Source organism: Natrix helvetica, assembly GCF_964273705.1.
Source record: "Natrix helvetica genome assembly, chromosome: 2".
NCBI classification, from domain to species: domain Eukaryota; kingdom Metazoa; phylum Chordata; class Lepidosauria; order Squamata; family Natricidae; genus Natrix; species Natrix helvetica.
Window position 1 is genome coordinate 210,712,455 of NC_138552.1, and position 26,149 is coordinate 210,738,603.

The following is a 26,149-nucleotide window of genomic DNA, read 5'->3' on the forward strand; positions in this document are numbered from 1 at the left end:
TCAAGAGTTAGCAATCTAGTCTGGATAAGTTAATAACAGCTAACCTCTTTGGATAATGTGTTGTGTGGGGAGATGGGCTAACGGTTTCTAAGGGTTATAAGTAAATTTAGAGTCTTTGGTAAAATTGAAGCACTTTTCATTAAGGTCCCATCTTTTCTGCAAAATTATTCATTCAGCACCAGTTTATCACTACATTTTTAGCTAAATAGAACTCAGTCTCTTAAACTGCCAGTGAGAGTCTCGTTATGAGGCTTCTCATTGCCACAGACTCTTAGCAAGTTGCAAGTATCTGTATATGTGATTTTCGATAATTATACCTTTCTCATGCAGAGGGGAGAGGGGGAGAAAGAAAAAGATGTCATGTTTTGATGTTTGCTTTGTGTTTTCTGTATGACGCAACTGCCCGACCTGATCCTTCTTCCTTCAGGGAGAATGTGTGTGGATTACTAGTGAATACAGCTCTGATTCAAAGTGAGTTTCTACTAGTAAAGGATCCTAAAGAGAGAAGGGGTCTCTATCTCTACCTCTCAGGGTTTCAGAAGCAAAAAATCAAGTGGGCAAAGAAGGGGAAAGCTGTTTTCTCCTGAGTAGCTTGTGGGAGGAGTCATCAATGGGTTATTCTCACGTCCAACCCATTGATGACTCCTCCCACAAAACTCCGAGAAATGCAGTTCATGTAAGACCAACTGTCATTCTGTGTGTGTGTCTGTGTGTGTGTACATGCATGTGCATATGTTGGAAGAAATGTCCATCAGGGTTCAGTTCCAAGTGGGGAAAAAGACACTGGATTCATGGAAGTTGCTTGGAAGGTTTATTGATGATGGACAGGACCACATGGTTTGAGGTCCTGGCGGAAAAAAGGGAAGAGTTGCTGAGAGTGCCCTGGTTTTATGCTCTCTCTGGGCTTTTGAATTTGATCTTGTATTCTGATTGGTTGTTAGACTCCCATGGGGCCATGCAGGGCAACTCTGTAGGCTGTCCTCAGTCCCAAGCTTGGTTGAGCCTTTGCTGGATGATGATGTAATGAAAGGGCTTTGGGATTCCTATTATGGGTCTGCTGAAGGAGATGGATCTCTGTTATGTAGAATAGACTGGCTCAGACTTAATGGCCCATTGACAAAGGTGGGGGACTGAATTTCTGCCTCCCTTTTGGGAGGAAATATTCTGTCCTTTTAATATTTCATTTTTCTAGGAGAGGGGAAGGTGCTAACTTCCTACAAATGCATGGACACACAAGAGCAGCAAGAAAGCAAATAGAAATGAACTATACTTTGTATTCTTTTTTCATATTTCAAAAATTCTGTTTTTGTGGGAAGTAGATCATTGTATCCATTATGACAGGCCCTAGAATTACTCTATTTATCAGATTATGGGATGATTTAGTTTAAAACCAAATATAGATGGCAACTTGTGAATCTGATTGAAACTTATTCCAAACATATAATGCAGATCAGAATTCTGAATGACTGTTATCTTTTAAAGTTCTCCCTTTCTTTTTTAGGTACTTTTATTAACATTTAACATATAGATAAATTGGTTCTTACAATATCTTGTGTGATTTGTTACAGTATCACTTTTACGATTGTAGTAGATTCTTTAAATTGGTAACAGTATGCAACATTTTAACTGTGAGATGAGATACGAATAACATCGTTACTATTGTTATTTTCTTTGTGGGCTATATTTATTATTTTGTTTGCAGTATGGACTCTTAATCGATAAAACTGCCTTCCCCAACTGGTGTCCTTTAGATATTTTGGAATTCAATTACCAGTATCATTGATTGTACAAAGCTTCTTTAGTCTCTGAATTACTTCTTTTTTGATGGAAAACAATGAAATACTGTTTCAATTTCCACTGCATATCAAGGTCATCAACAGATTGGACTTTTCCATGTCACAGTTAGAATAATAGCTTGCAAAGGATGTTGTGCATTTTGCATAAAAAGTAGAAACCTATATACCGGTAACTATAAGAGAGGCATTTTTGTCTAGTGGTTAAGGCTCCTGGCTAGAAAGTGGGCAGCCGTGAATTCTAGTCTGGACTTAGCCATGAGAGTCAACTGGGTGATCTTGGGCCAGTCACTTTCTCTCAGCCCAACTTACTTCACAGGGTGGTTGTTGGGGGAAAATAGGAGGAGGAGGCGTGTTGGATAAGTTCACCACCTTGAGTTATTTGTAAAAATAATAAAGGTGGAATATAAACAAACAAGAACATACTTCTCTCCTTGCAGGTGCTTGAACACCTATGAAATTGAAAGCCATTTCTTAACAAAGCCCTGACTGGTAGACAGTTTTTCTTCTTTCCTGCATTGCATGTCCTTGTAGTACATTTTGTATTAATTCATTCAAAAGAATTATTATTGGTAGAGCTGTACTCATAATGGTTTGATGGAAGTTTTGTCAGTCTTCTTAGCAGATAAACAAAAGCAATTTATAATATACCCAAAAAAGAATATAACGTTTCAGAAATGGTTGAGAGTAATAGCCTATACTTGAACAAACAGCAGCTGAATGAACTGGGGGAAGATGGATTTAATCTACTGTACATTAAAATTTCAGGAAAAAAATAATTTGGGGTAGAGCATTTAAAGCTTAAAAGGGAAGGATTCCCAACCTGATGTCAGGGTAGAAAAAGGCTAATGCAGATTAATACTTTTAGCTTGATATAACTATAAACAGTGTTCACTGAAATATTGTATTCAATGTTTAAAACGTTCTGATAATAACTTTTGTAGTAAAACACAAGAGATATAAAATGCAAAATCTGTATTAGCTCTTATTAACTATTATTAGCGAAAGATTGTTGGAAAGCTGCCTTTCTTGGCAAGTTTTCAATTATACTGAAGTTGGCAATATGTTTATTTACCTGTGCTGACAGCCTACACCTATTACAGATTTGGGTTTAGAAGAAAGCTCTGTTTTAAAATAAATAAATATATTACATACTTAAAAATACCTATTGGTGATAAGCAGAGGTGATATTCAGCAAGTTTTGACCAGTTCTGGAGAACCGGTAGCGGAAATTTTGAGTAGTTCGGACAACCAGTAAATACCACTTCTGACTGGCCTCGCCTCCGTCTATTCTCTGCCTCCCAAGTCCCAGCTGATTGGGAGGGAATGGGGATTTTGCAGTAACCTTCTTTCTCCTGAAGTGGGGAGAGAATGGAGATTTTACTATATCCTTGCTATGGCATGGCCACCAAGCTACAGCCACAGAACCGTTAGTACAAATTTTTGAATCCCACCACTGGATAAGATACTACATTATTACAGTTCAGATATCTAGCTTAGGCTAATTACTAAACCACAATGTGATTTATTTGATTTTAGCTTAACACATTGTGTCAACCCAACCTTTATGATATATATAAACTCTGGGTTTTAGTTTAGCATGTTAATTATAATCTAGCATGAAGTGTGAATTAAGTTTATATTTCAGCATCTGATGAATAGTTGATGAAGCAGGTTCTTAAACAGTAAGAATATTCAGTTGGACATCAAAAACCTCCAAGATAGAGAAACCTAGAAAAAGAAAAGCTTAAGGCAGATAATTTTAAAGATTAGACTAGATGATATTTAGAGCAGAGGTTGGACAAGAAAGATCTGTTTAATTCAGATTTCCTGATATAATATCTTTCAATTATTTGTTTAATTTATAGGCTGCCTGTCTCTCATACGGCTATGGGCAGCTAGCTACTAAGGACCAAAGTATATGTAAAGGCATACAAAAAAAATGCAGACCAGAAGAGCAAAGTAATAAAAACTAGATCAATTTAGGAAAAGAAAAGAACAAAAAGAGAGCTCTATAAGCATCTTGTCCCAAAGGCCTGGGAGAACAACCAGGTCACCAGATTCCTTGATACCATAAGAGTGGAGTGAGGGTGGATTTCAGATTCAGATAATGTTGCCCCTGGCTATGATAAACAGAGATTACAGAAACAGCTCTAACATCTGGAGGCATCAGGATTAGAAAGGTTGCTTTATAGAATGTCCTTTGGTGCAGAGATTTTAAATTTAACCAGTTTTCATACGGATTGATGTGTGGTTCTTTTAGGTATCCTCCTTTGAATTGGTGCAAATTCTCAATTTGTCTCTTGTTCAGAGAAAGTACTTTGAAAAAGCACTTTTGGGACCACTTCAAAAGAGTTTTGGATTCTTGCACTAAGCAGGGGAATGGACAATGGTCTTACCAGCTCCTTTCCATTTGTATGAATGCTAATCAGCATTACAGAAGTTTAGATTGAAAAAGCTCATTGGCCAATATCAGAATTCCCTTCCTTTGTATGTAGTACTCAGGAATCATGGGAACATATCCTGCTCTCCTTGCTTGCTAGTGGAAATGACAAAGAGCTTGTTATGTTAACAAACTCACATTGTCAGGAAGCATTCCTGTTCCTTATCTTCTTTGCTCATGCAAAGAGACGCTGCTAGCTTGACATTTTGTTATAGATGACTGCATGGCTTATCACCCACATATTGTGTTTCTTCAATCGCCCAACAACTTTCGTGTTTTCATATGCAACAGAAAAAGGAAAACACTGTTTACTGATTGTCTAGTTGCTAGTCAATCTAATATACATTTTACCATAATCTCTGAAGAGGATAAGATGGAAAAACAACTTAGCCACTTGTCAGTAGCTAGAGGAGAGGCCATAGCATTTCTATGATCATTGCAAACAATGGAGCTTCATTTCAGAATTATCATGAAACTTTGCTCCCCTCTCCCCGAATATTATGACCACTGGCCTTCTTTGCTTTTGTATTCTTCTATCAATTATTTATCTGAACTGGTAAAGCTACAATACTTAAGAGTTTCTCAAATTTATTTTGGCTGATATCTTTGTTTATGAGTTGGGATCTTTAATAACTCTTTGCTAATCTAACAGAATGACACTAGGTCCATTTTACTAAGGGGTAAATTTTTCTTATTTGAAAAACATTTTAAGATTTTGGGTGGTCCTCCCCCACTTAATAAAATGTTGAATTACTGGGAGGCAAATACTTAGAATAGTTGCTATGATAATCCTAAATAATCTTAGATAGTTGCGTGTGGTACATTGTTGGCTGAACTCCTTTTAAAGTTCATGGTGTGAGGATGGGAACCGTTGTGACATCATCTGGACCAGAGTAATGCCTGAATGATTCCAATAGAAGGAGAAATATTTCGAAGAACAGTTGATTGAAAAGATATCAGTCTCTGCAGTTGAAGACACTACATGGTCAAAAGTAAAAAGTCTGATTCATTTGTTTATGACACAATGATATTATCTATTATCATATCTAATTCATAATATTTTGTATGGAACAAAAACAACATTTGAATCCCTCCTCAGCTTGTGCAAGTTCCATCCATTAATTTTGTGTTGCAAGAGGAATAGAATAAATAATATCAGTAACCTGGAACAAATGCAATGAGACAGAATAGCCCAAGAAAATAGGTTATGATGTTTAACAGGTATAGAATAGAGAGAATACAGGAGTCTGAACTGAGATGTCTGATGATCCATTTTTAGTTTACTGCCGTAAAATCTGCCTTTACTTATTTTCTCCTTGAACTGATTTTTAATTGAACAAAAAGCAACACTTGGTCTTCATTTGAGTTGTCCAATTCATAAAATCGGCCTGCAGATGAATTTCAAAGACAGGAGAATTAACAGAATGTGTAAATTATTGTATAGCATCATATGCTAGCAAAATAATGCTTAGGATTATCCTATCAGGATCAGGTGTGTGTGTGTGTGTGTGTGTGTGTGTGTGTTTGACAAAGCCCATTAAAAGACCAAATTACCTTGTACAGTAATATTTCTCCCATTGTAAACTTTTCTCATCTGCCATCTGAAAAATAACCACCAAATTTGCCATCTTTGCAATGTATTTCCATCAACTGACTACTGCACCTTATTATGAAGAAAATGTGGAAGTGGATCTGGGGTAATCATAGGCATCAATAGCAAATCAAGATTATATTAAAATGAGATTGCATGCAGAATGATGCCATTGTAGGAAGTTATCACCCAGCCCTCTCCCAGGAAAATGAAATATCTAGGAAATATTGATAAGGCAGAATATTATATTTTCCTGGATATGAAAAAGGGAGAAACACATTTTAAAAAACTAAATTCCTGCAGCTTCCTGCCCATCCCCACTTTGTCAATGGGCCATTAAGAAGGCCAAGCTAGTCCACTTTACATAATAAAGAGTTCTCCTCTTCAGCTGTGATGGGATTAAGGCAGGATAATATTGCCTTTTACTCAACTGACCACATGGCATCTAAACTCAATCAAACCTGAATTCAAAACTCACCCTAGAGGGTTGGCCTTGCATGGGCCCATGGGAGTCTGGCAACCAATCAGAATACATTTCTTACACAGGAACAGGAAACAGATAGGTGGGGCAGAACAGATTATAAAAAGCCCTGCAAGCCCTTTTTCTCTCTCTCTCTTCTGCTCTTCTCTTCCCTTCTCTTCTTCTCCACCAACATTGAAGCATGTGATCACCTTTTCTGTTCAGGACTCAAGCCATGTGGTCCTGTCCACCATTAAAACCATCTTTCCAAGCAGCCTCCATGTCTCCAGTGTCTTTTTCCCCACTTGGAGCCGAACCCAGAAGGACATTTCTTCCAACACCATGAAAGAAATTCCTCTCATCCTTACAGTCTGATGGAGATACGTAAGCTGCAGTGTTTGTGTCATGATGACATGATGCATGTTGTATGACTTGTCCCCTGTGATAGTAATTTATGAAACTTGTCATTTAGAAAAAGTACCATATCTCAGCTATTCTGAGATTCTATTCTATTACTAGATAACCTTAACACACACATAAATAGTTTCTCTTATATTTTAAATATCTATTTGCGGTTTGCATCTCTTGCATATCATAACTTGATCTAAGCAATTTTATTTATTCTGAACAAAATGGGTTCTACATGTCTAAGCAGTATTGTGAAGGTGTTTTTCATATTTGCTTATTTCAGTGGGCAAATAAAATAAACCAAGCTGTAACATTTGTCACCACAAATTATTCACAATCACTTTTCTAAGCCTTTGGAGCAAGGCATTTATAAATCTTGTAAACATAGCAATTCAGAGTAGCTATTCATAAAAGCAATTCTTAGCCTTTTTGTTATATTTAAAATGTAAGAATGGGATTTGATGTATTTTAACCGCACTAGATCCAGTCAAAGCCAATCTCAGGAGCCCAGGAGCCCTGGGCTGATTCATCCAGAGTAAATGTTGATAGTTAACATGTTCTGGAAGCTAGCATGCTAGTTATAGACTCCAGCTGTTTGGGGGCAGTGAAGATAATTATTTTTCTGAACATAGGGTCATAAAGGTTGCTTCCTTTGGGAAAAAAAAGATTAATCAAAGGAAAAGTACATAAACATTCTCCCCTTTCTGGCTTATCCAATTTGAAAAAAAATAGCCAGACGAATTTGGTGAAGGGAGGATTATATAAAGGTTCTTTTTCTTTTGGATTCATCAAAAGTTCCGTTGTGCCATTTCTGCTGCCACCCATTTTGGCCCTACGGTATATTTTTCTGAAAATTAGGTATAAGGGATAGGACCGTGATGGCGAACCTATGGCACACATGCCACAGGTGGCACGTGGAACCCTCTCTGCAGGTACACAAGCCATCGCCCAGCTGAGCTCTACCGTGCATGCACGCACGCCTCCCGCCGGCTAATTTTTGGTTCTCTGCTGCACATTCCCCCCCCCCCCCCGTGCCCCATTTTTGGTTTCAGGAGGCTTCAGGGAGTCCTGCTAGGCCCAAAATGGGGCGCAGGAGGGGTGCTGTGCCCCACTGCCCCATGGCTCGTTTTTGGTACCAAAAGGCTTCAGAGAGGCCTACTAGGCGCAAAGCGGGGCACAGGGCGTTGTGCACATGCGTGGGGGTGGGGCAATGTGGGTGATGTCGTGCGCGCATGCCCTGGGGGGCAGGGCGCATTGCATTATGGGCATGGGCACGCACACATGCAATTTTAGCACGCGAGGACAAAAAAAGGTTAGCCATCACTGGAATAGGATACCTTTTCTCTTTTTTTCTTTCCTTTTTTTAAGTTCTTGAAGTATTTTCAAAGTAAATAGGGTTTTCCTGCTAGGTTAGCTTGGAATGCCTTTGCTTGTCTTGAGTGATTCAAATTTTTAAGTTTTCTAAAATGCATAACAGAGAAACATGTTTCCCGGTAGGTTCTGAATGGAATATTTCTCATACCTTTTTGTGTTTAGAAGGTTTGATCAAAAACTCTGCTGCTGAGTACTTCTTTTATGATTGGAAAGTAACTGCTTTTTTAGTACCCCCCAAAGTGGCATTAATTGTGTATTATGGGCAGATAAGGTCAAGTCTTTTAATTGTCTAAGTATGAAGTACCTATTCAAAGAATCATTAAAAATCCTTCCATATAATCTATTTTTGTATTAAATGCACAAGGCTTCCTTTTGTTACCTCTAAGGCTAGTCCTCAACTTACGACCATAATTGGGACTGGAAATCCAGTTCTAAGTCATTACGATCGTAAGTCAAGCCACCTATGTGACCAGAAGTAATTTATCATGGCAGTTATTAAGCAAATGCCATAGTCATTAAGAAAACCCATTCATTTGAAAGGGTGTTTGTTTTTGCCATCATAAATTCAAATGGTTGTAAAACAACCTGTAATAGGGCCAGTGGGGTGTTTTTTTTAAAAAGAAAAATACCACTTTCATGATTGTCTTTTTGGGGACAAGCAGAATGCATTATTTATCCATTGGGAACAATGGTTTTCCAGAATTCTGAATTATTATATTTGCTGGATGGACCATAGTGTCATACTAGATATTATTTGTACAGATGGTTGCCTATTTTGTGAACATTTGGTTTAAAAATAGTATTAGGGTAAGAGATGTGGAATAGCAGTACAATTTTCTCTTATACAGTCAGACGATTTTCTTAGTACTTGAAGATTTAATGATGGGATAGTGCCACAAAGCCTTATAGGGCTAATTATATTAGAGGTAATATTCTCTGTATCACCAGGGCATCTTAGCTTACTACATGTTCTCAAGGCATTCTCAGTATTTGCATGGAGATGCTCTCACCGTGCAGGGATACTAATTAGAAAAAGAAACCAGCTATCTTTAATGATGACATACAGGCCAGAGGGATTGATTAGAAGATTAATCAGCAGAAGGGATGTTTCCTTGTCATCAGGATTGGTATCTAAATAATGGTAGTTTATTTCCCATGCCATTATTTAAAATCTACAGTGTGCAACAGATAATTTTTTTAACTGCATTTTCAGTCAATAGCATAGTACTATTCGTGGCTGAGAATATGCTGCATATAAATATGTCAGATTTCTGTCTTAGTCTACATAGTGTTGAAGGTTCACTCAGAACGCGGCAATAAATTTCCCTCTAGAAACTTGGCTCAGCAGCTAACATTGTAAGAGTCAAGGACAAGGCTTGGATAGATCTGTTGCTTTTATTGCAGGCTCAAGAAGCCATAATAATGGGGAAGATAATGAAGATGATCTACCACTGCAGAATGAAACAGTCAGGGCTCTCTATTTATAATACCCCTAGGGTCTAAATCATATATCTTTTTCTCACTCGTGTGTTATAATGGACTTCTTGCCACTCAGTTTAGTCTGGGAATGTGCAGTGCACTTTGTAACATCCAGTAGTTCAAATAACATTTTCCCCAAACAGGCTGTTGAGAGATGAGGTGATTGGGTAGGTTGGGATTCTGAAAACTTGGTGAATAATGGATGGGCTGTCTCAAGTACATGGGGAAGGCCGCAACCGGGGATGAAATGAGACATTTAAGAAAAAGATGTACCATCACTAATATGGTACCCAGGGGCTTGATACATAATTACAGTAATAAAGCTCCAAGAAATCTTGTCCCAAGATACTTGTAGGGAGGAAAGAAGATAAAGCAGCCTGACCAGTTTGTTGATTAGAGGTTTGGTGTAGTGATGCATGTGGTGGAGAGAAGCAAAGGCCTTGATGTCTGTTCTAATGTGAGGCCATTATAAGTTGCAGAGCTGGAGGCAGATTGTTTTAAGTACTCTGAAATGTCCCATTGCCAGCTCTTGTTCCAGAATTCCCTCAAGGGAAGAGGGATACAGAGCGATTGTGTTATTGTGATGTAATATTCAATCTTCTTAGGCAAATGGGAAGGGTGCCCATAAGGGATTTCCTTGAAGATCATTTTGATTTGCAACCATGAGCCTTTGTTAAGTGTGGATTTGATCCCTTAGGGCAGGTAGGGGGTGGGGGCAGAATGAAGGGAACCTTTAGAGTGAAATACTATTTTGCCATCACAGGCTGGGGATATGGTGTTGGTTTTTAAAATTAAAACAAAAAAACCTCTGTACTCATTTAGGTTGGCACTCTTTGAGTTTGTTAGTAGGTGACAAACCTACACTTTCAGTCTCTTTGAAATGCATCTTCCATGGCTAAAAGTTCCTTTCTAAAAACATCATTGTTTTGCTTGGCCAGCAGAAGATGGCCATGCCATCTAGATAAAGTATGCACATCGGAGCAAGCTGTCTCCAAATTCTGGCATGGATTGTAACAATACAGAAATTGGAAGGGTTAGTCTGAAGAACAAAGGTATGATGGGTTTAGAGAGGTAAAAGCTGTTCGAGTAGGATAAATGTTTGCTCAGCGTCAAAATTCCATCTAAAGAAGCCTCTTCTTGATAAGGTGACTGAGCAAGTAGAACAAAATTAGGGAGAAACTGATTAAAATTAGGAAACCCTGGGATATGTTGCATGTCCTGAGGAAATGTAAAAAATGTAATTCAAGACACGCAGACCACAGATTCATTTTTTTCTACCTTAGCTCTATATGGGCAAAGTTAAAGAATTGCCTAAAGTGTTCACTAAAGATAACAGGATCCTCATACTACTGTAGATCAGCATTTTATCCCAATATTTAATAAAAAACACATCAAATGGGCCATGAAAAATAGAAGCCACAAATCTTAAGACTGAGATTCCAGACAAGATGCATAGCACAGTGTCACAGCCAAACTTCCCATATACTGGATGTCAACTATTCCAGACCCTCTGTCATGTGAGCTTGATTTAAGTTCCTCTCAAATCCAGATTGGTAAAAATGGGTGCTTTTTGCATCAGTTTTGACAGTGCGGAAATGAGGGGATGAGGTTAATGATGCCTAAGGGTTAACAGGGTTCAGGAACTTATTACAATGGACCCTGAATCGATTAAATAGCAATAGCAATAGCACTTAGACTTATATACCGCTTCACAGTGCTGTGTAGCCCTCTCTAAGCGGTTTACAGAGTCAGCATATTGCCCCCAACAATCTGGGTCTTCGTTTTACCAACCTCGGAAGGATGGAAGGCTGAGTCAACCTTGAGCCTGGTGAGATTCAATCTGGCAAACTGCTGGCAGCCGGTGATCAGCAGAAGTAGCCTACATTCTAACCACTACACCAATGCGGATGATTGTTGTTGTTGTTTGTCACCCATCTTGCAGTTCAAAGCGACTCTGAGCAGATGGCAGGGAGCCAGACTTGTTAGCAAAAAAAAAAAGAGTAGGAGCATTGTTTGGGGACAAAGATGATTGGATGAAGCTCTCTTCAAGTTGTCATCAAGAATGTTTTTTAGGGTAACTAATTCTGCTTCTGACACAACATAGCAGCATTTTCCAGGAATCTGTGTCCTATGGTTTATGATGCAGTCAGAGAATTGGAAGCAGAATCTCGTCTCTCCCACCCCCAAAAATACAAATCACCACAATCAGCATTAAGATGAGAAGTTCCACGTATGCTGGAATGAGCAGGAAAACAGGACTCCCAGCTGCATAAATTCAATGTTTGAAGCTTCTGCTGAACGGGCAGGAGGAAAAAGAAATTAATTATAATAGCGGCATTTCCTCTCTCGCATGTACTTTGCCGCAGTTCTTTGAGTCTTCCATTGATCCCCAAGAAGAATTGGATTAATGCAGACAAAATCTCTGAGGTCCTGTTTCATTTAATATTTCCTCTTTAAAGTAGTCAGTTAATCTTTTTTTAAAAAAAAAAATCCAGCCCACATCTAGCTAGCAATTGGAAGTCCAGGAAATATTATCACGCAAAGCACTTAACCTATTGCAGGTGGCACATTTTGCAGCTGTCTGTCCCCTCTTTGATGAGATCATCAAAATTAGCCCTCTGGAAGAGCAGGAAATGGGTGTGGGCATGACCAGGTTTGAGTTGTTCTGCAGCAGGAGAAGGATTGTCAGTTTTATCACTTCCTCTGTCAAGAGGCCAATTATAAATCCTGCATGACATGGAAATATCCTCAGGTCTTTGTGAGATGTTCACATCATATTGAGCAAAGAAGGTGGTAAACACATCATGTTTGTCAGGCAAGAAGTGTAACTACTGCTGCCATTACGGCTGCTGGATCTGGAGCAGGAACACAGGATAACTTTACTTGCTGAACTAGTTGGTTTTAATGTAAACACAAGAACCCACAATAAGGATGATAAGCTACTGACAAATCTAGCAGTCAAGCCCTTTATTCAGTTTAAAGTTTATGTTTCTTTTTCCCACCCTTATATGTTAATGAAATTCTTGCCACTTATTTCATAGACAAGGATTTGAAAGGCATTTACACCCCCCCCCTTTTTTTTTACAACAATCTTGTCTGGTCTTAGGTCCTTGCTAGATTCAACTCACACATGTGAGTTCCTTGGAGACCCAAACAGGCAACAACGTCTTACAAACAGGCCTTTGAAAATAATGAAAGAATAATGAAAGGCGGTTTGACATAGAGCAGCATGGGATAACTTTGAAATTATTCAGATATGCCTATTTTTTTAAAAAAATCTTTGATCTAAGTTAGGAAGAAATTTTGATGACTGATTATATGGTACAAAATTTCTTCAAAACTTACATCAAAGCATATTTCAAAATTATCCCATCCTGTCCCCACTTTGAACTAACATAAATAGGTGGGTACAATGAAAGCTGAAGCTGCCATAACTAAAAATGAAGCAGGCACATAAGCAGAAGACAAAAAGCCTAAAAGATTCCTTCAGGAGATAGATAAGATGAAACTGAGCCCTTAAGGAAACAAAGGGAAAATGTCACTTGAACCCAGACAAAAGAAGTTGGGCCTAACGCTTGGGAAAATCCTCCCCAAATTCCATCAACATCTAACAGACTTGAAAATCAACAAGGCAAGACTGGCTGGCAATCTTGTGAATGATCAAAGCAAGGACTTTGGGCGGGAATAAAAGGGGCCCAGAAGTCTACCCATTCTGTGAGGTTTTTTTGGCTCCAGACTTGAAGGCTTCCATCCCTCTGGCTGGTGCCTGCCAGCCTAGTTGAGAAGGTTGTAGGTAAGTGTGGATGAGTGTGTGTGGATCTAAAAAAAAAAAAAGCAAATGTATATTGTAGCCGGTAAAATTTTTGTTGTTAAATTCACTGGAGCTCTGTGTATTCCAAAGAACTGGTTGTGCCTCAGTTTTGGTTGAAAGTGATTTAAATGTGGCTGTTTTCCAGGGCTGTGAGTGTTTGAGACAGTGACTATAAGCCAACCCTGGAAACACTTGTAATTGCATCCACTGAAGCAGAAGGATTAGCTCTAGAACTGGCATCAGTCAATAATGTAACTGTAACTGGAATTCTAAACATTTTCAAATGCTATACTGTGTAGAGCAGGGGTGACAAACTCATGGCCCATGGCCCGTATGTATCAGGTGCTGCCCCCCCCCCCCCCAGTTTAGCAAAGGGAGAAAAAGTCCTGATGCATCACATGATGCCGCCATGATGACACGAGTTTGACACCCCTGGCATAGAGCATGTATAGTATACCAATAGAACGTTTACCGTAATGGCTTGTTTTGAACCTCTAGGAATTAATGCAGTTGGTGTACTAAATTTTCCAGGCCACTGCTGAAACCTTGGCTTCCACACCAAGAGTGGAGTACTTAAGTGAAGTGTAGAAAAATTAAATCCTGATTTCTGGGCCTGGTTTCTAACTGATTAGGTTAGGAGAACCTACTGCTTATTGTATGATATTAGTTTGGAACTAATCATTTTCCTTGGATTTAAATGAAAAGAGAGTGTGAAAGAATGTAAACAATATAATGATAGCAGTAAACCTAAAACCCACAGATGATTCCGCATAGTGTTTTCAGTGAGTGATAAAGTGGCATTGGTCCAATAGCCACATAAAGACCTTGCAACATGAATATGATAATGCAGAAAATACCAGACAAGATGTAGTTTTTATAAAAACTATAAAGGTCTTATGATTTTTGAATCACTCTGAACACTTATGGACTTTATTATCCCTCTCTGTCTCTGTGTGTCTCTCTCTCTCTTCATTGATTCCATTTCTACAGCTACCCATGTATGCTATGGACAGCCCACAGAACAATAAAAATAGAAATAAAACCAACGATCAGACTACCATAATAAAACCAGTATTAAAACTCAATTCAGCTCTATAATATAATCCATTATTTCCAAAATGGAAAAACACTGGATATTTTGTCGAGTTTCTTATGAGTCTGCCTTTGGCTGTTTTTCTTTTTCTTTTTTTAATTCAATTGAAGATAAGGAGCAACCTCTTCTGCTACTTCTGTAATGTGGAAAATAGTCTCTTCAATTCAGCCAGCATTTATTTTCTGACGACATAATTTTATACATACCTATTCTGAGGAAAATCCCATCGTATGCTGGAATGTGTGGCTCTAGAATTGCAATCTAGAACTCTACTATATATTCATCCAATATTGTATACTACTTAAGGGTAGTGGGATTTGCACCCTTGAACTTTAATAATGCAAATTTATAATAACAATTTATTAAACTTGTTTGCGGCTGAGCTCTCAATAATTTCTAGATGTTTATTTATAACAAATTATTAATACATGAGATCTCAAGAGCAAGCACTCAATAATGTCTTGAATAAATGGCCAGATGTTCTTAAGAAAGAATTGCCATTTGAGAAATGAATCATCAGGCACCTGCATATTATTGTTGTGAACATTTAACTCTAGTTTAATTCGAAGGTAATTTCTAGTTTGCATTTGTGTGTAACTGAGCATGGAATAGGACACAATATGAAAGTAGTTAACATTAACATCACATACATTCTCTCCTGGATATGACTGGAGCCTCACTATTTATGGATTTTTTCCTTAGCTTTTGGGGAGAATATGCTAGTAGTGGGAAGTACTAGCATAATTCAGCCAAGATTTTACTTTGATTCACATAAATTCCAAGGGCCCCATGGCTGAGATTTAAGGGAGTTGCAGTATAAGGCACCTAGAAAGCCTTATACTGCAATTCCCTTAAGACTTTAAGAAGTCTTAAATCTTTGTAAACTCACTTAGAATGATTGTATTTATGGTAGTTACATCACCATGTGCCATTTTATATTATTAGTTGCCTTCAAAATTTTAGGTAACTTTACTGTTACTTTCTGTACTAGAATAATTATTTTTATGAATCGACAACATATAATGCTTTATCCTTATAATGCAATACCAAAAGTGATATAGTAAAATTCATAATAAGGGAGCGGGCATTCTTCCAAAAGCAGTACCTAAGCATACCTGATTATAGTGTTTCAAAAGTGCAACTCCAAGTAACATTGTTATTTTAACAGAGTCAGACTTATTGATGTGCAAGCTTGGCAGCATATAAACTTGGCAATCCTGCAAACTGCCTGGGGAAATATAAAATATCAGTAAATAAGAATTTGGGAGCCGCTGTATAACAGACGGTGACAGAAAGAGTTAAGGCAAAATAAGAGTTGGCTGAACAATGAAATATACACTCCTATTTCAGGACTAAGGATTAACACTATATTTCTGGATCCAGCTAAAACTTATTAAGGAAGCAAAGGGGGGGAAGGGGGTATGACAAATGAAATTATTGTAGAAGGCAGGGCACATGAATTTCTTCTGAAACATTTAGGATCTGCCTCTGTCTGGAAAATCCAATGATGAAGTATTCCAATTTCTATGTTTTGGGTTGGGAGTCCCCAAAAGATATAATTTGTGTTGAATTATGAAGATCAAAAACCTCTCTGGACTTACACTGTACTTGTCAGGCAAAGAAAGGAAGGAGTCAGAAAATGGTGATTGAAGTTGCTTTTGCCACCACTGTTGTTACAATTCCAGATGGAATTGGTGTGACAGTCAGAGCTGGCTGTAACCCATCAGTGAGCTAGGTGGTTCACCACCTGGTTTGATTGGTTCATCTCTCACCTGGTTCTGGTGCTGCGTGTGTCACCTGGTTTTGGCACAGGAGCAAGGAATTAGCAGCCGGCTCTTAGTGATGCTTCAAAAAACTAGGAATGGTCTGAATCTAGAAACCTGAATTTGTTCCTTCCCCATAAAAGTGTTATTGCTGTAAAATGAAAACCATATTTATAGTAGGTACGGGGGCCAATACTTTGGGCGGTGCATTGAACATATGTGATTATTGCAGTGGATCACTCTTACCTCAAGCTGTTTCTTTCTCACTTTGTTGGAACTATCTCTCACAGTTTCTTGCACGCGTTGGGATAAGGGACAGGGGTTTTACAGACTTGTACACTGTTCTCTAAATTATAGGGATGTTTATTTGGTAGAGTACTTTTACGTAAACAATTTGTGTTTATTTCTAATATATATTTCTAATATATACAGTCAGTGGCCTTAGCTTAACAAATTATACCGACATCTCTACATCAAGCTTTATACAGTTTCTTAGCTGTCTTGCTGCCCCCACCCCCACCCCTTTCCTGATTCACACTAGTGTTCCTTATCACAACTTTGATATAGCTTCAGTACTTTTGTATTGTGGGCTTGCCATTAGCATAGGGAGAAGAAAAGAAACAGGGAAAAACATGAATGCCACAAACTTCTTGTAATTGTAGCACTCTGTCAAGCTGTTCTGACTAACCCAGATTGTTGGGGGCAATATGCTGACTCTAAACCTCTTAGAGAGGACTGCAAAGCACTGTGAAGTGGTATAGACGTCTCAATGCTATTGCTAACATCTGGTCTGCCTTTTCTGAATTGTGCTGTGTTTTCTATCTGCTCTGCATACCTCTCTTTTAGATCCTGCTTGCTTCTGCAGGTCTTCATCTGCAGATGCTCTTCCAGCTGTGCCTGGTTTCGCACAGCATGTCCAGTTCACATAGGACCTTTATCAAACCAGTGATGTCTTGATAAAACAACAGCTCATTGCCTAATACTTTTGCCCTTTATATATTTGTGCTTGCTTTGAGGTGTCTTAATTAGGTAGGAAGTTCTAAGTATCTAGGTGAGAGTTTGCCCTCGAGTAGAAAATAAATTCTTTAACCTCACCTTGCTACAGTATAATTATTTGTACTGCATTTTGCGAAGAGTACAAAGTTATGGAACAGCGCAGACGTTCTTGTTTCAAAGGAATCAAGGGAGATTTTGTATTTTATGCAACAGTTGCTGCTAGAAACTACAAATTCTCTATTTATAGAATTTTGGATTTACATGGTGTCAGGGTTCCAAATAGCATCCTCCAAAAAATAAAAGTCCGAGGCTAGAGTTTTCTTAAAGTTCCAATTTACTAGAAGAGCCATGTTGGCACATCTGGGAAAGCCCGAATTTGAAGCTTCCAGGTTTTCCCCACTCAGTTGAAAGTTCAAGACCCTGCCCCAGCACCTACATATCCATCACATGGCCAATCAGCCACTGTCACGAAGGAAGATTCCCCCCATCCTGGTCAGTCCAGGTGCAGGGACAAAACAACCTTGATACTCTGCAAAAGAATGTTATTATGGCTACATATCTCCCATGCTCCATACAATCCCCCCTCCCAGTTTCCCACAGTAGAATATGTTTGAATAAGTGGCAGGCTTGAGGCCCACTGTAAAAGATGGCTTCCAAGCCTGACACATGGGATATTCCAGAGGTTACTGGTATGTGTGTGTGTGTGTGTGTGTGTGTGTGTGTGTGTGTGTGTGTCTGTGTGTGTAATATATATATATTACACACACACACACACACTTTATATATATATATATATATATATATATATATATATATATATATATATATATATATATATATATATATATATGCATATTCTTGGATCAGCACAAAAATTGATCAAATGTTTTTTTTCACTTTTGAAAATAAACTCTTCCTTTCCTTTCTTCTTTCCCTATTCTCTTCCCCCATTCCGTGTTTATTAACCCATCTTATTTCTTTTTGATGTATTTAGAATTAAATACAAAAGGATATTATTATCATCTAATACCAAATGTATTTGCTGTAATAAAAACTGAGTAGTGGAAGCTACTAATATTGCAGCTAAAGAATAGCTTACTCAATTTTCCAATATTATGTTTAAATTCAAATAATATGGAAATGCTTTTAATATTTGGGGAGCTAATGATGAATTTTGTGATAGCTATTGCTCAAATGTATTTTGGAAGGGTTGGAAGAAAAAGCAAAACCAGGGTCTTTTGACCTTTCTCAAATGCTGTATGTCTTGGGCCTAAAAATTACCTTAAAGGTGGTTATATTTCACTCTCTTCACTACTTAATCATACTCTGTCCATCTTTCCTTATCCAAAAAACAAATGTATGCTCTTTTAATGGGGGGAAGGGAAGCTTAGCCATATTTTGAAATCAATATAAAATATTTGGATTCACAAAAATAATAAATGTAGACCATGCCTGTGAATATGATTAATCAAGGACTTACTAGATTGGCATTCTCCCCTGATATTTTGACAGACATGTAATTTTATTTTATTTTATTTTGCAGAATTGAAAGCATCCAGAGAATCTTGACTTTGAGTGAGTCATGACAACTGCCATAGTTAAATGGTGAAGCCAGATATAGTCCAATTGCCAAATTGAAGGTGTGATTATAATAACATACGTGTCTGTTTGTGGCTTCCTATACATAGCCACAAACATATTGCTACAGCCATACAAATCGGTTGTTGCAAACTGCAACATTTTTGCAATTTATGAAAGTTATTGCAAGCACCAGCATAGCAACCTGACAGCATGAGGACCAAAAATCCATGAAGTACCATCTGCTGCTAGTGGTCAGCCTCCCAAATTATCTGCAACGAGTGAAGAAAAAGAAAACTGCAAAAAGCAAACACAGCTAAACAGTCTCTGAACAGAGTAAATGGCACCAGGACATCTAAGAAAGTGATAACATTTGAGCAGGAAATAGAGTGATATTGTCATTCCCAAAGGAGGAATTATGTGACATGATCACATCTTTTGCTGTATTAGAATTGGAGTCACTTGGATTTAATACGTTTGCCAATTAAGGAGTGACAAATAATTTTACAGTAATGATTAAAGAAGAACAAGCTAAGGGGTAATGGGAACGCTCTCGACATTGACCTTCGGTGTTCACGCTTGTATTAAGCTTGACAATGGAGCTTGCTATTTTTCCTTCTCTGTTCCTTGTTAACATGGTACAAATACAAATAAATATTTGATCATCAATAGTACTCAAAGCTTTTGGAACACTTTAAAAATACACTCCACTGCCACAAATGTATTGGTTAGAATTATGCATTTGAGCTCTAAAGAAGCCCAGTAAGGAAGGAGCCTGCTAAAGTACCAAGGAAGCAATGTGGACAACAGCACAACAAAAGAAAAATTGGAGTTTTTTTTAATTAGCCCGACACTTATTCCCAATTAGCCTTTTGCCTTTTTTCCCCAACACACTTGTTCCATAACTAAAATACTCAACCTGTTTTTAATTCTGATTCATATTTTAGCATTGAGGATATAGACTTTCCAGCAAAAGGGGAAAGTCAACAGCCCAGTTATTTTGGAGAAGGCTTCATAAGTCACCCAGGTGAACTTTCTTGCTTTAAAACCTTCAGAAAGGTTTTTTAAAGTTTTAAAAGAAAACCACCTGCTAAATGAAAAGACACTTTTGCTTTTACGCCTGTGTGCGGCAACAATTTGTGAGGAAGCAGGCAAGGCAGCGTAATAAATTGGGACATCTGTGGAAGCGGCAAGAATGCCACCGGCTGCCGAAGAAATGGGACTTCCTTTGGATTGCAAACGGTCTGGGTGGAACAGTCAGCAGCTGAGTTTAGAAAGGGCTTTTTTCCCATCTGGCCTGGCACATTGTTAACCGCGCTGAATTCTGGCTTGTGATCTTGCACAGTCTGTGTGCCTTTATTCTCCCCTTTATGCAATCTTTCTCAGCTTTAGCAGCAGATATTTTGGTCTGGTGGGAATAATATGCCAGAGGATAGATTTGGAGAAAGATAAATGAATACGCTCCGGGTTTGCAAGTCCGACTGGAGGAAACCTTTTTAAAGCCTTAAGTTACTTGAAAACCTTCCCTTCTGCAAACTTTTGTCTCTGGAATTGCGTAATGCTATACTGGAAATCTCAGGCCGCATGGTGGTTCTATCCAATTGAGCAAAACGACGGTTCACCATTTCTCGGAGCGCCTCTTCTGCAGTAGCTGTTTCTCCAAAGGACAAGTGGCCCCCTCACTCCACTAACTCCAAATCAAGATGAATCTGACTGATTTTCATTTTTTTAAGTGTTACATTTTCTTAGCCAACCGTCATCATCTTTTATAAGGAAATTTTTCACTATGCATTTGGTGGATATTTATAAAAACTGATCTTCTCTTCTGCTTCTTCTTCTCCCCGTCGATTCTGATCTGTCTTAAGACTTTTGGTCCTATCGATAGAAAGTACAACCGCAAAGAGATTTATTTATATTTGCTGCACTAGACATAGTACTTTTTCTTATGTCAAAAGGGAAAAATACAACAAAGCATGTACGCAGCAGTGGAACATGGGCCTGTTCTCTTCAGTGATTCCAACATCCTCTGCCTCTCATGGAAAGGCAGGGTTCCAAAAAGTGAAAAGGAGAAACCTGTATGCCGGAGGCGATATTACGAGGAAGGCTGGTTGGCCACAGGGAATGGCAGGGGAGTAGTGGGTGTTACCTTCACTTCCAGCCACTGTAGAAAGGACAGAAACACACCCCAGCGAATCAACTTCAATTTAAGAGGCCACAACAGTGAGGTGAGTAAACTCTCAATTGCTAATGTTCAATATAGGAAATAGAACAGTATCATCAAAGCATATAGACACAATAAGTAGATAAAAGACACTACTTGGAAGTCTGTTAAGATAGTTACATGGGTTGTAGATTTTCTTTGGCTGTGTTTATCTGTTAAGATTTATCAAGGACAATTAAATGGGTTGGGTGTGGCTGCGCTATTTCTACTCCTATATTTTTAGGCATTATAACTTTTGATTGTTTTTCCTTTTTAAGGCTGCTGGCTGAAAAGGTAAACTATGATTAACATTAGAGTAATTGTTATTATTTCAAAACCTATTTTCTGGAGTTGGCTTCTTTAAAATAACTATCACAAATGTTTGCAACAAGTTGACTGAAAGTGCAAAGCAAATGTCCACTGTAAATATTGCAAGAAGCTGTTGCTTGATCTAAAAAGTACGTTAAGGAAGAGGCAACAATGAATGAAACCTGGTTGGTTTTCAAGTAAGGATATTTCGTTTTTAAGGCAATAGGGAATGCATGTGTGTCTTTATTTATATTTTGTACCTCTGAACTAGAGGTATGGTTGAAGGCAGTGCATTGAAGGCAGTAAACCTTACAACATCAAGAAAGTTTTTTGAAGGAAGGGGGCTTACCAGGAGATACAGCAGATAAACCTAAGAACAATGCTAAAAGGTTCAGATACCTGTACACCAGTGGTTAGAGGATGGAGAACAAGCAGAGAGATTTTAAAACCCTAGTACAAAAGCAACAGGCAAATATGATAGGGTTAGTATTATTGAAACTTGATACGATGGAACTCAAGACTGTAATTTTAAGGCACCAGGCAAGAAAGTGGGAGACCATACATTCTAGTCCTGCCTTAGGTATGAAAGCCAGCCAGGTGATCTTGGCCTAGTCACCCTCTCTCAGCCCATCTCACAAGGTTGTTGTTGTGGGAATAATAGGAAGAGGAAGGTATGTTGGATATGTTTGCTTTTTGCATTAAATCAACCATTCCAGATATGCTCAACATTCAGATGTGTTCAGAATGGAATTCCTAAGAATTCTGCGAGTTGATATCATAGCAAATCTCAAGGATAGCTAGATGGAAAACTTCTATAAATAAGAATATATGGTTATATACTGGTAAGTAGATGTGATTTATACATATGGTTGACTTAGAGCTTTTAGTTTATATAGGACTACAGACCTTGTCCAGACATAATGGGAAGCATTGCTTTTCACTGTGTAAAAAAATCACGTATATGCTCACCTTCTCCTTTTCTCTCAGTCATATCAGATATTTTTGCCTGAGCAGAATTCTAGTTTGCTTAAAACTTGAGATGCAGAAGAGGGGAAGAAAATGTGAAGCTTGTTGTTTGTTGACAAAACTGCATGTAAGGTGGTGATCGTCTTTATTGTATATGTATATAAGATGATGGTTGCTTCTAATGGAAGACTGACCATAACACAAACACGTTTTATTAATACGAATGAGTTGTAACTGTACAATATGACATTTGAGTATGTAGATTGCAGAAATGGCCAAAGGACAGCCCACCACCAGCAGGCAATTTTCAGATCATTTTGAGAAGCTTCTTTTTATATTTGTCAGATTTTAACTTGCTTCCTTCCATCTGGACCTTTGGGCTTACACCCCTGCTGCTGCTTCTGTTAAAATTGCAGCTTGCTTCTTCCTTTTTTAAAGGCAAAACAAAAAACAAAAAACAAAAACAAAAAACATGGCTGCTTGGATTGCTTAAAAATTTCTTGGGAAGAATCACATTTAGAAAGAGAGAATCTTAAAGGTGGATGAAGAAGTGAACAGAAGGCAATCAAAATAAGTATGTCAAATTGTAGTCCAGTCACTTCTGTTATCCAGAACCATGGATAACACTGGTGAAGTTCTTCCCTATTAGAATAATGCTTAGTGTCAGCATTCCAAATATAATCCAAAATTAAATCAGAGTCCAAGGCAGAGCTTTCCTCAAACTTCCAATTTATTAAGAGAGACATGTTGGTACATCTGTGGAAACCCGAATCTGAACTTCCTGGTTTTTCCCCACCCAGTTGAAAGTTAATGATCTTGCCCCTACACTCTCAAGTCCAATCTTCCACTGCCACACTGGTAGTTCCACCCATCCAGTTCCGGTCAGGCTCAGAAGTGTAGAGACAAAAGACGACCTTGGGCTTCTAGAAAGGATTTTTTTTTATTTTGACAACAACACATTCTACTCCTTACTATTCCCTCTCCCAATTCCCCACTAAAAAAAAAGCATAGTAAAATATTAGAGAGTGTGACAGGCCAAAGATCCAGCAAGGAATATGACTGCAGGCCTGACACTTAGTTGTTTTCTTAGTAGAAAACAAAAACATGTGGGCAGTTATATGTAATTGATATTAACATCTATCCATTTCTTCTGGAAAAGCTGAGTGATCTGTTAAAGCCCCTTTGAATTTTCAGACTTCTGGGAAAGTGGCAAACTGTGATCTCTAGCTAGGATATTCTGCCATTATTATTAAAGAGCCTGGTCTGTGTCTATTGTTGTGAGAATCATGTCCTGCACTTGGAAAGATATGAGATGCGTAACAGTTGAGAACCTCAGTCTGAAATTTGACCAAATGGTGAGGGATATGAATTTAATTTATAGGGAGAAAGTTATGAGGAATTTGATAAGGAAGGCTGAGAATGAAGTTAAGTTAAATGGTGGTGTCGAGATTCGGGTTAATGTCAGGGTTCCAAAAAACACCCCCAATGAAATAAAACTACAAGGCAATAAATTCCTCAAAGTTCCACTTTATTAGAGATGTCGTGTTGGCACATCTGAGAAAACCCAAATCTGAAAGCTTCCAGGTTTTCCCCACCCAGTTGAAAGTTCACAACCCTGCCTCACACCCACAAGTTCATCCAGTGGCGTAGCGTGGGGGGTGCAGGGGGGGCCGGCCGCACCGGGCGCAACATCTGGGGGGGCGCCCTGACTCGCCCCGCGCCATCCTTTGCCGGACTGTGGCCTCCTCTTTCCGCGCCCGGCTTGGCCCGCGAACTAAGCTCCCCAGCCCGCCCAGGGCCCTCCTGCGCACCGCCTACCTCCCAGCGGAGCCGGCAAGACCCGCCGCGCCGCCCCCGCGGGAGCCGAAGGAGAGCGGCGCTGCGCTCCGTCTGTCCGCCGCTGCAACGCCACCGCGTCCTCCTGCTCCGCCTGGAGCACCCCGGGGAGCCGGCGCCTTCCCGAAGCCCCCGGTGCACCTCCCACCCCCGCGGCACCTGCTTCCCTTCAGTCGAGCCTTTTCCCGCTGCCCTGTCGAGCTCCTCCTCAGGAGGAAGGCAGGAGGCCAGCATGGAGAGCCTCACTTGACTGATGCCGACCCAGGGGCAGCTGCAGTCGGGCCACCCTCGGGTTAGGGGGCGCAAATTACTTGCCCCGGGTGCTGACAACCCACGCTACGCCACTGAGTTCATCACATGGTCCAATCTTCGCATTCAATTGGATACAGTCTCCAGCAGTTGCTTCCATCCAGGTGCAGGCAAGTGTCCTTGACTTTCAGAGTAAAGAATGTTGTTATGGCTAAGTTTCTACTGCTCCAATATAAAAAAACCCTCCCAATTTCCCAGGCTAAAATATGTGGCAGTCAGGAAGCAAGAAAGAAAAAAATGGCTTCCAAAACTGACAGGTGGCTCATTAGGGGTACTTGCATGATAAATAAATAGATATTGTTTACATCTAGGGTTAGGAAGAAGGGCGGGGGACGCACCATACTGAGGATTGCCTTGGGATGGGAATTGCATTGGATATAGACCCTGGCCTGTTTGTGTTCCAATGTAATATTGATTTCATGTTAATCATGGCCTGTAAGAAATATAATAAGCAAGTTTTGTAGTTGTTAATCATAGCAAGACTGCGACAATCTTCTTAGATTTGGGGAGTGGGGGGAAGAATACGCATTTGTTTTTTAATATGCCATTTCCCACAACTTAACCACAGTTTTTGTTGAGCTCTGTGTGCCTAGAAAATCAATCTGTCTGAGTAAAATGTAGTGTGAGGTTAGGCATATGTCTTCCCAGTGACTCCTGTCTGGATGCAGCATGTTTTCTATTTTCAGGAATTAAACCAAAATTGTCAGTGTGCTGAGTAAAACAGAAGAACTAATTTGCTTTTAACTTCTGTTCATTTGCTGAAATTGATTTCTGCAGCCATGACTTGGCATTCATTTCTGCAGGAGACAATGAGATCCTGGAGAGAACTAGTGAGGTGTAATTAGTTTGAAATCTGCAGTCTCCCTGTTATGTGTAACCTGTTTTGAAATACGTCCCTCAATAAGTGAGTTGGCTAAACTATATCTTGCCATTTAATGGCAAACATGGAAGAATAAAGTTGACAAGAATGTCCCATAGGTGAAAGTTTAGTATGAAAGCTGAATCTCTCATCTACGTTATATGGAATATATATTGCCTTAATTAAACTGGCTTACATTATAATACATCACTTGAATAGTTAAGAACTCAATGTTCACCTACCTTATCGCGGTAAGTGAGGACAACGAACCAATGGAATCACTTGCCTTCAGAAATCGTGGCTGCTCCATCATTGGAGGTTTTTAAGAAGAGACTAGACAGTCACTTACTTTGGCCACCTAATGAGAAGGAAGGACTCACTGGAGAAGAGCCTAATGCTGGGAAAGTTCGAGGGAAAAAGACGAAGGGGACGACAAAGAATGAGGTGGATGGATGGAGTCTCTGAATCAGTCTCTGTTAGCTTAAACGGATGTTGGGAGAAGGTAGAGGAAAGGAAAACCTGGAGGAATGTTGTCTAGGGCAGTGATGGCAAACCTATGGCACGCGTGCCACAGGTGGCACGCGGAGCTATTTGTCAGGGCACGCGAGGCACTGCCTTGTTAGCTGGCCAGCACGCATGTGCGCGCTGGCCAGCTGAGTTCACCATTTTTAAAAGCCATTTTCCGCCCTCCCCAGGCTCCAGAGGCTTTATAGGAGGGCGTCCGGGGGGGGCGTCCGGGGGGGGCGGGGGAGGCTGTTTTTGCCCTCCCCAGGCTCCTATAAAGCCTCTGGAGCCTGGGGAGGGCAAAAAAAAGCATGTAAAAATGGGGGGGCGCACCTGTAGTGCATGCATGCGCACTGGGGGGGTCGCGCATTGCATTA

The 26,149-nt window shown here is 39.4% G+C and overlaps 1 protein-coding gene across 1 annotated transcript in view; it reads left to right on the forward strand.

Annotated features, from left to right (window-relative positions):
* TULP4 (TUB like protein 4) overlaps positions 1-26,149 on the forward strand; it is a 100,273-nt gene that overhangs the window by 19,028 nt on the left and 55,096 nt on the right. Inside the window, exon 2 of the mRNA XM_081940214.1 lies at positions 18,755-21,014. Coding sequence (XP_081796340.1) covers positions 20,763-21,014 — 252 coding nt within the window. The 5' untranslated portion in view covers positions 18,755-20,762. The remainder of the gene's footprint in view (positions 1-18,754; positions 21,015-26,149) is intronic.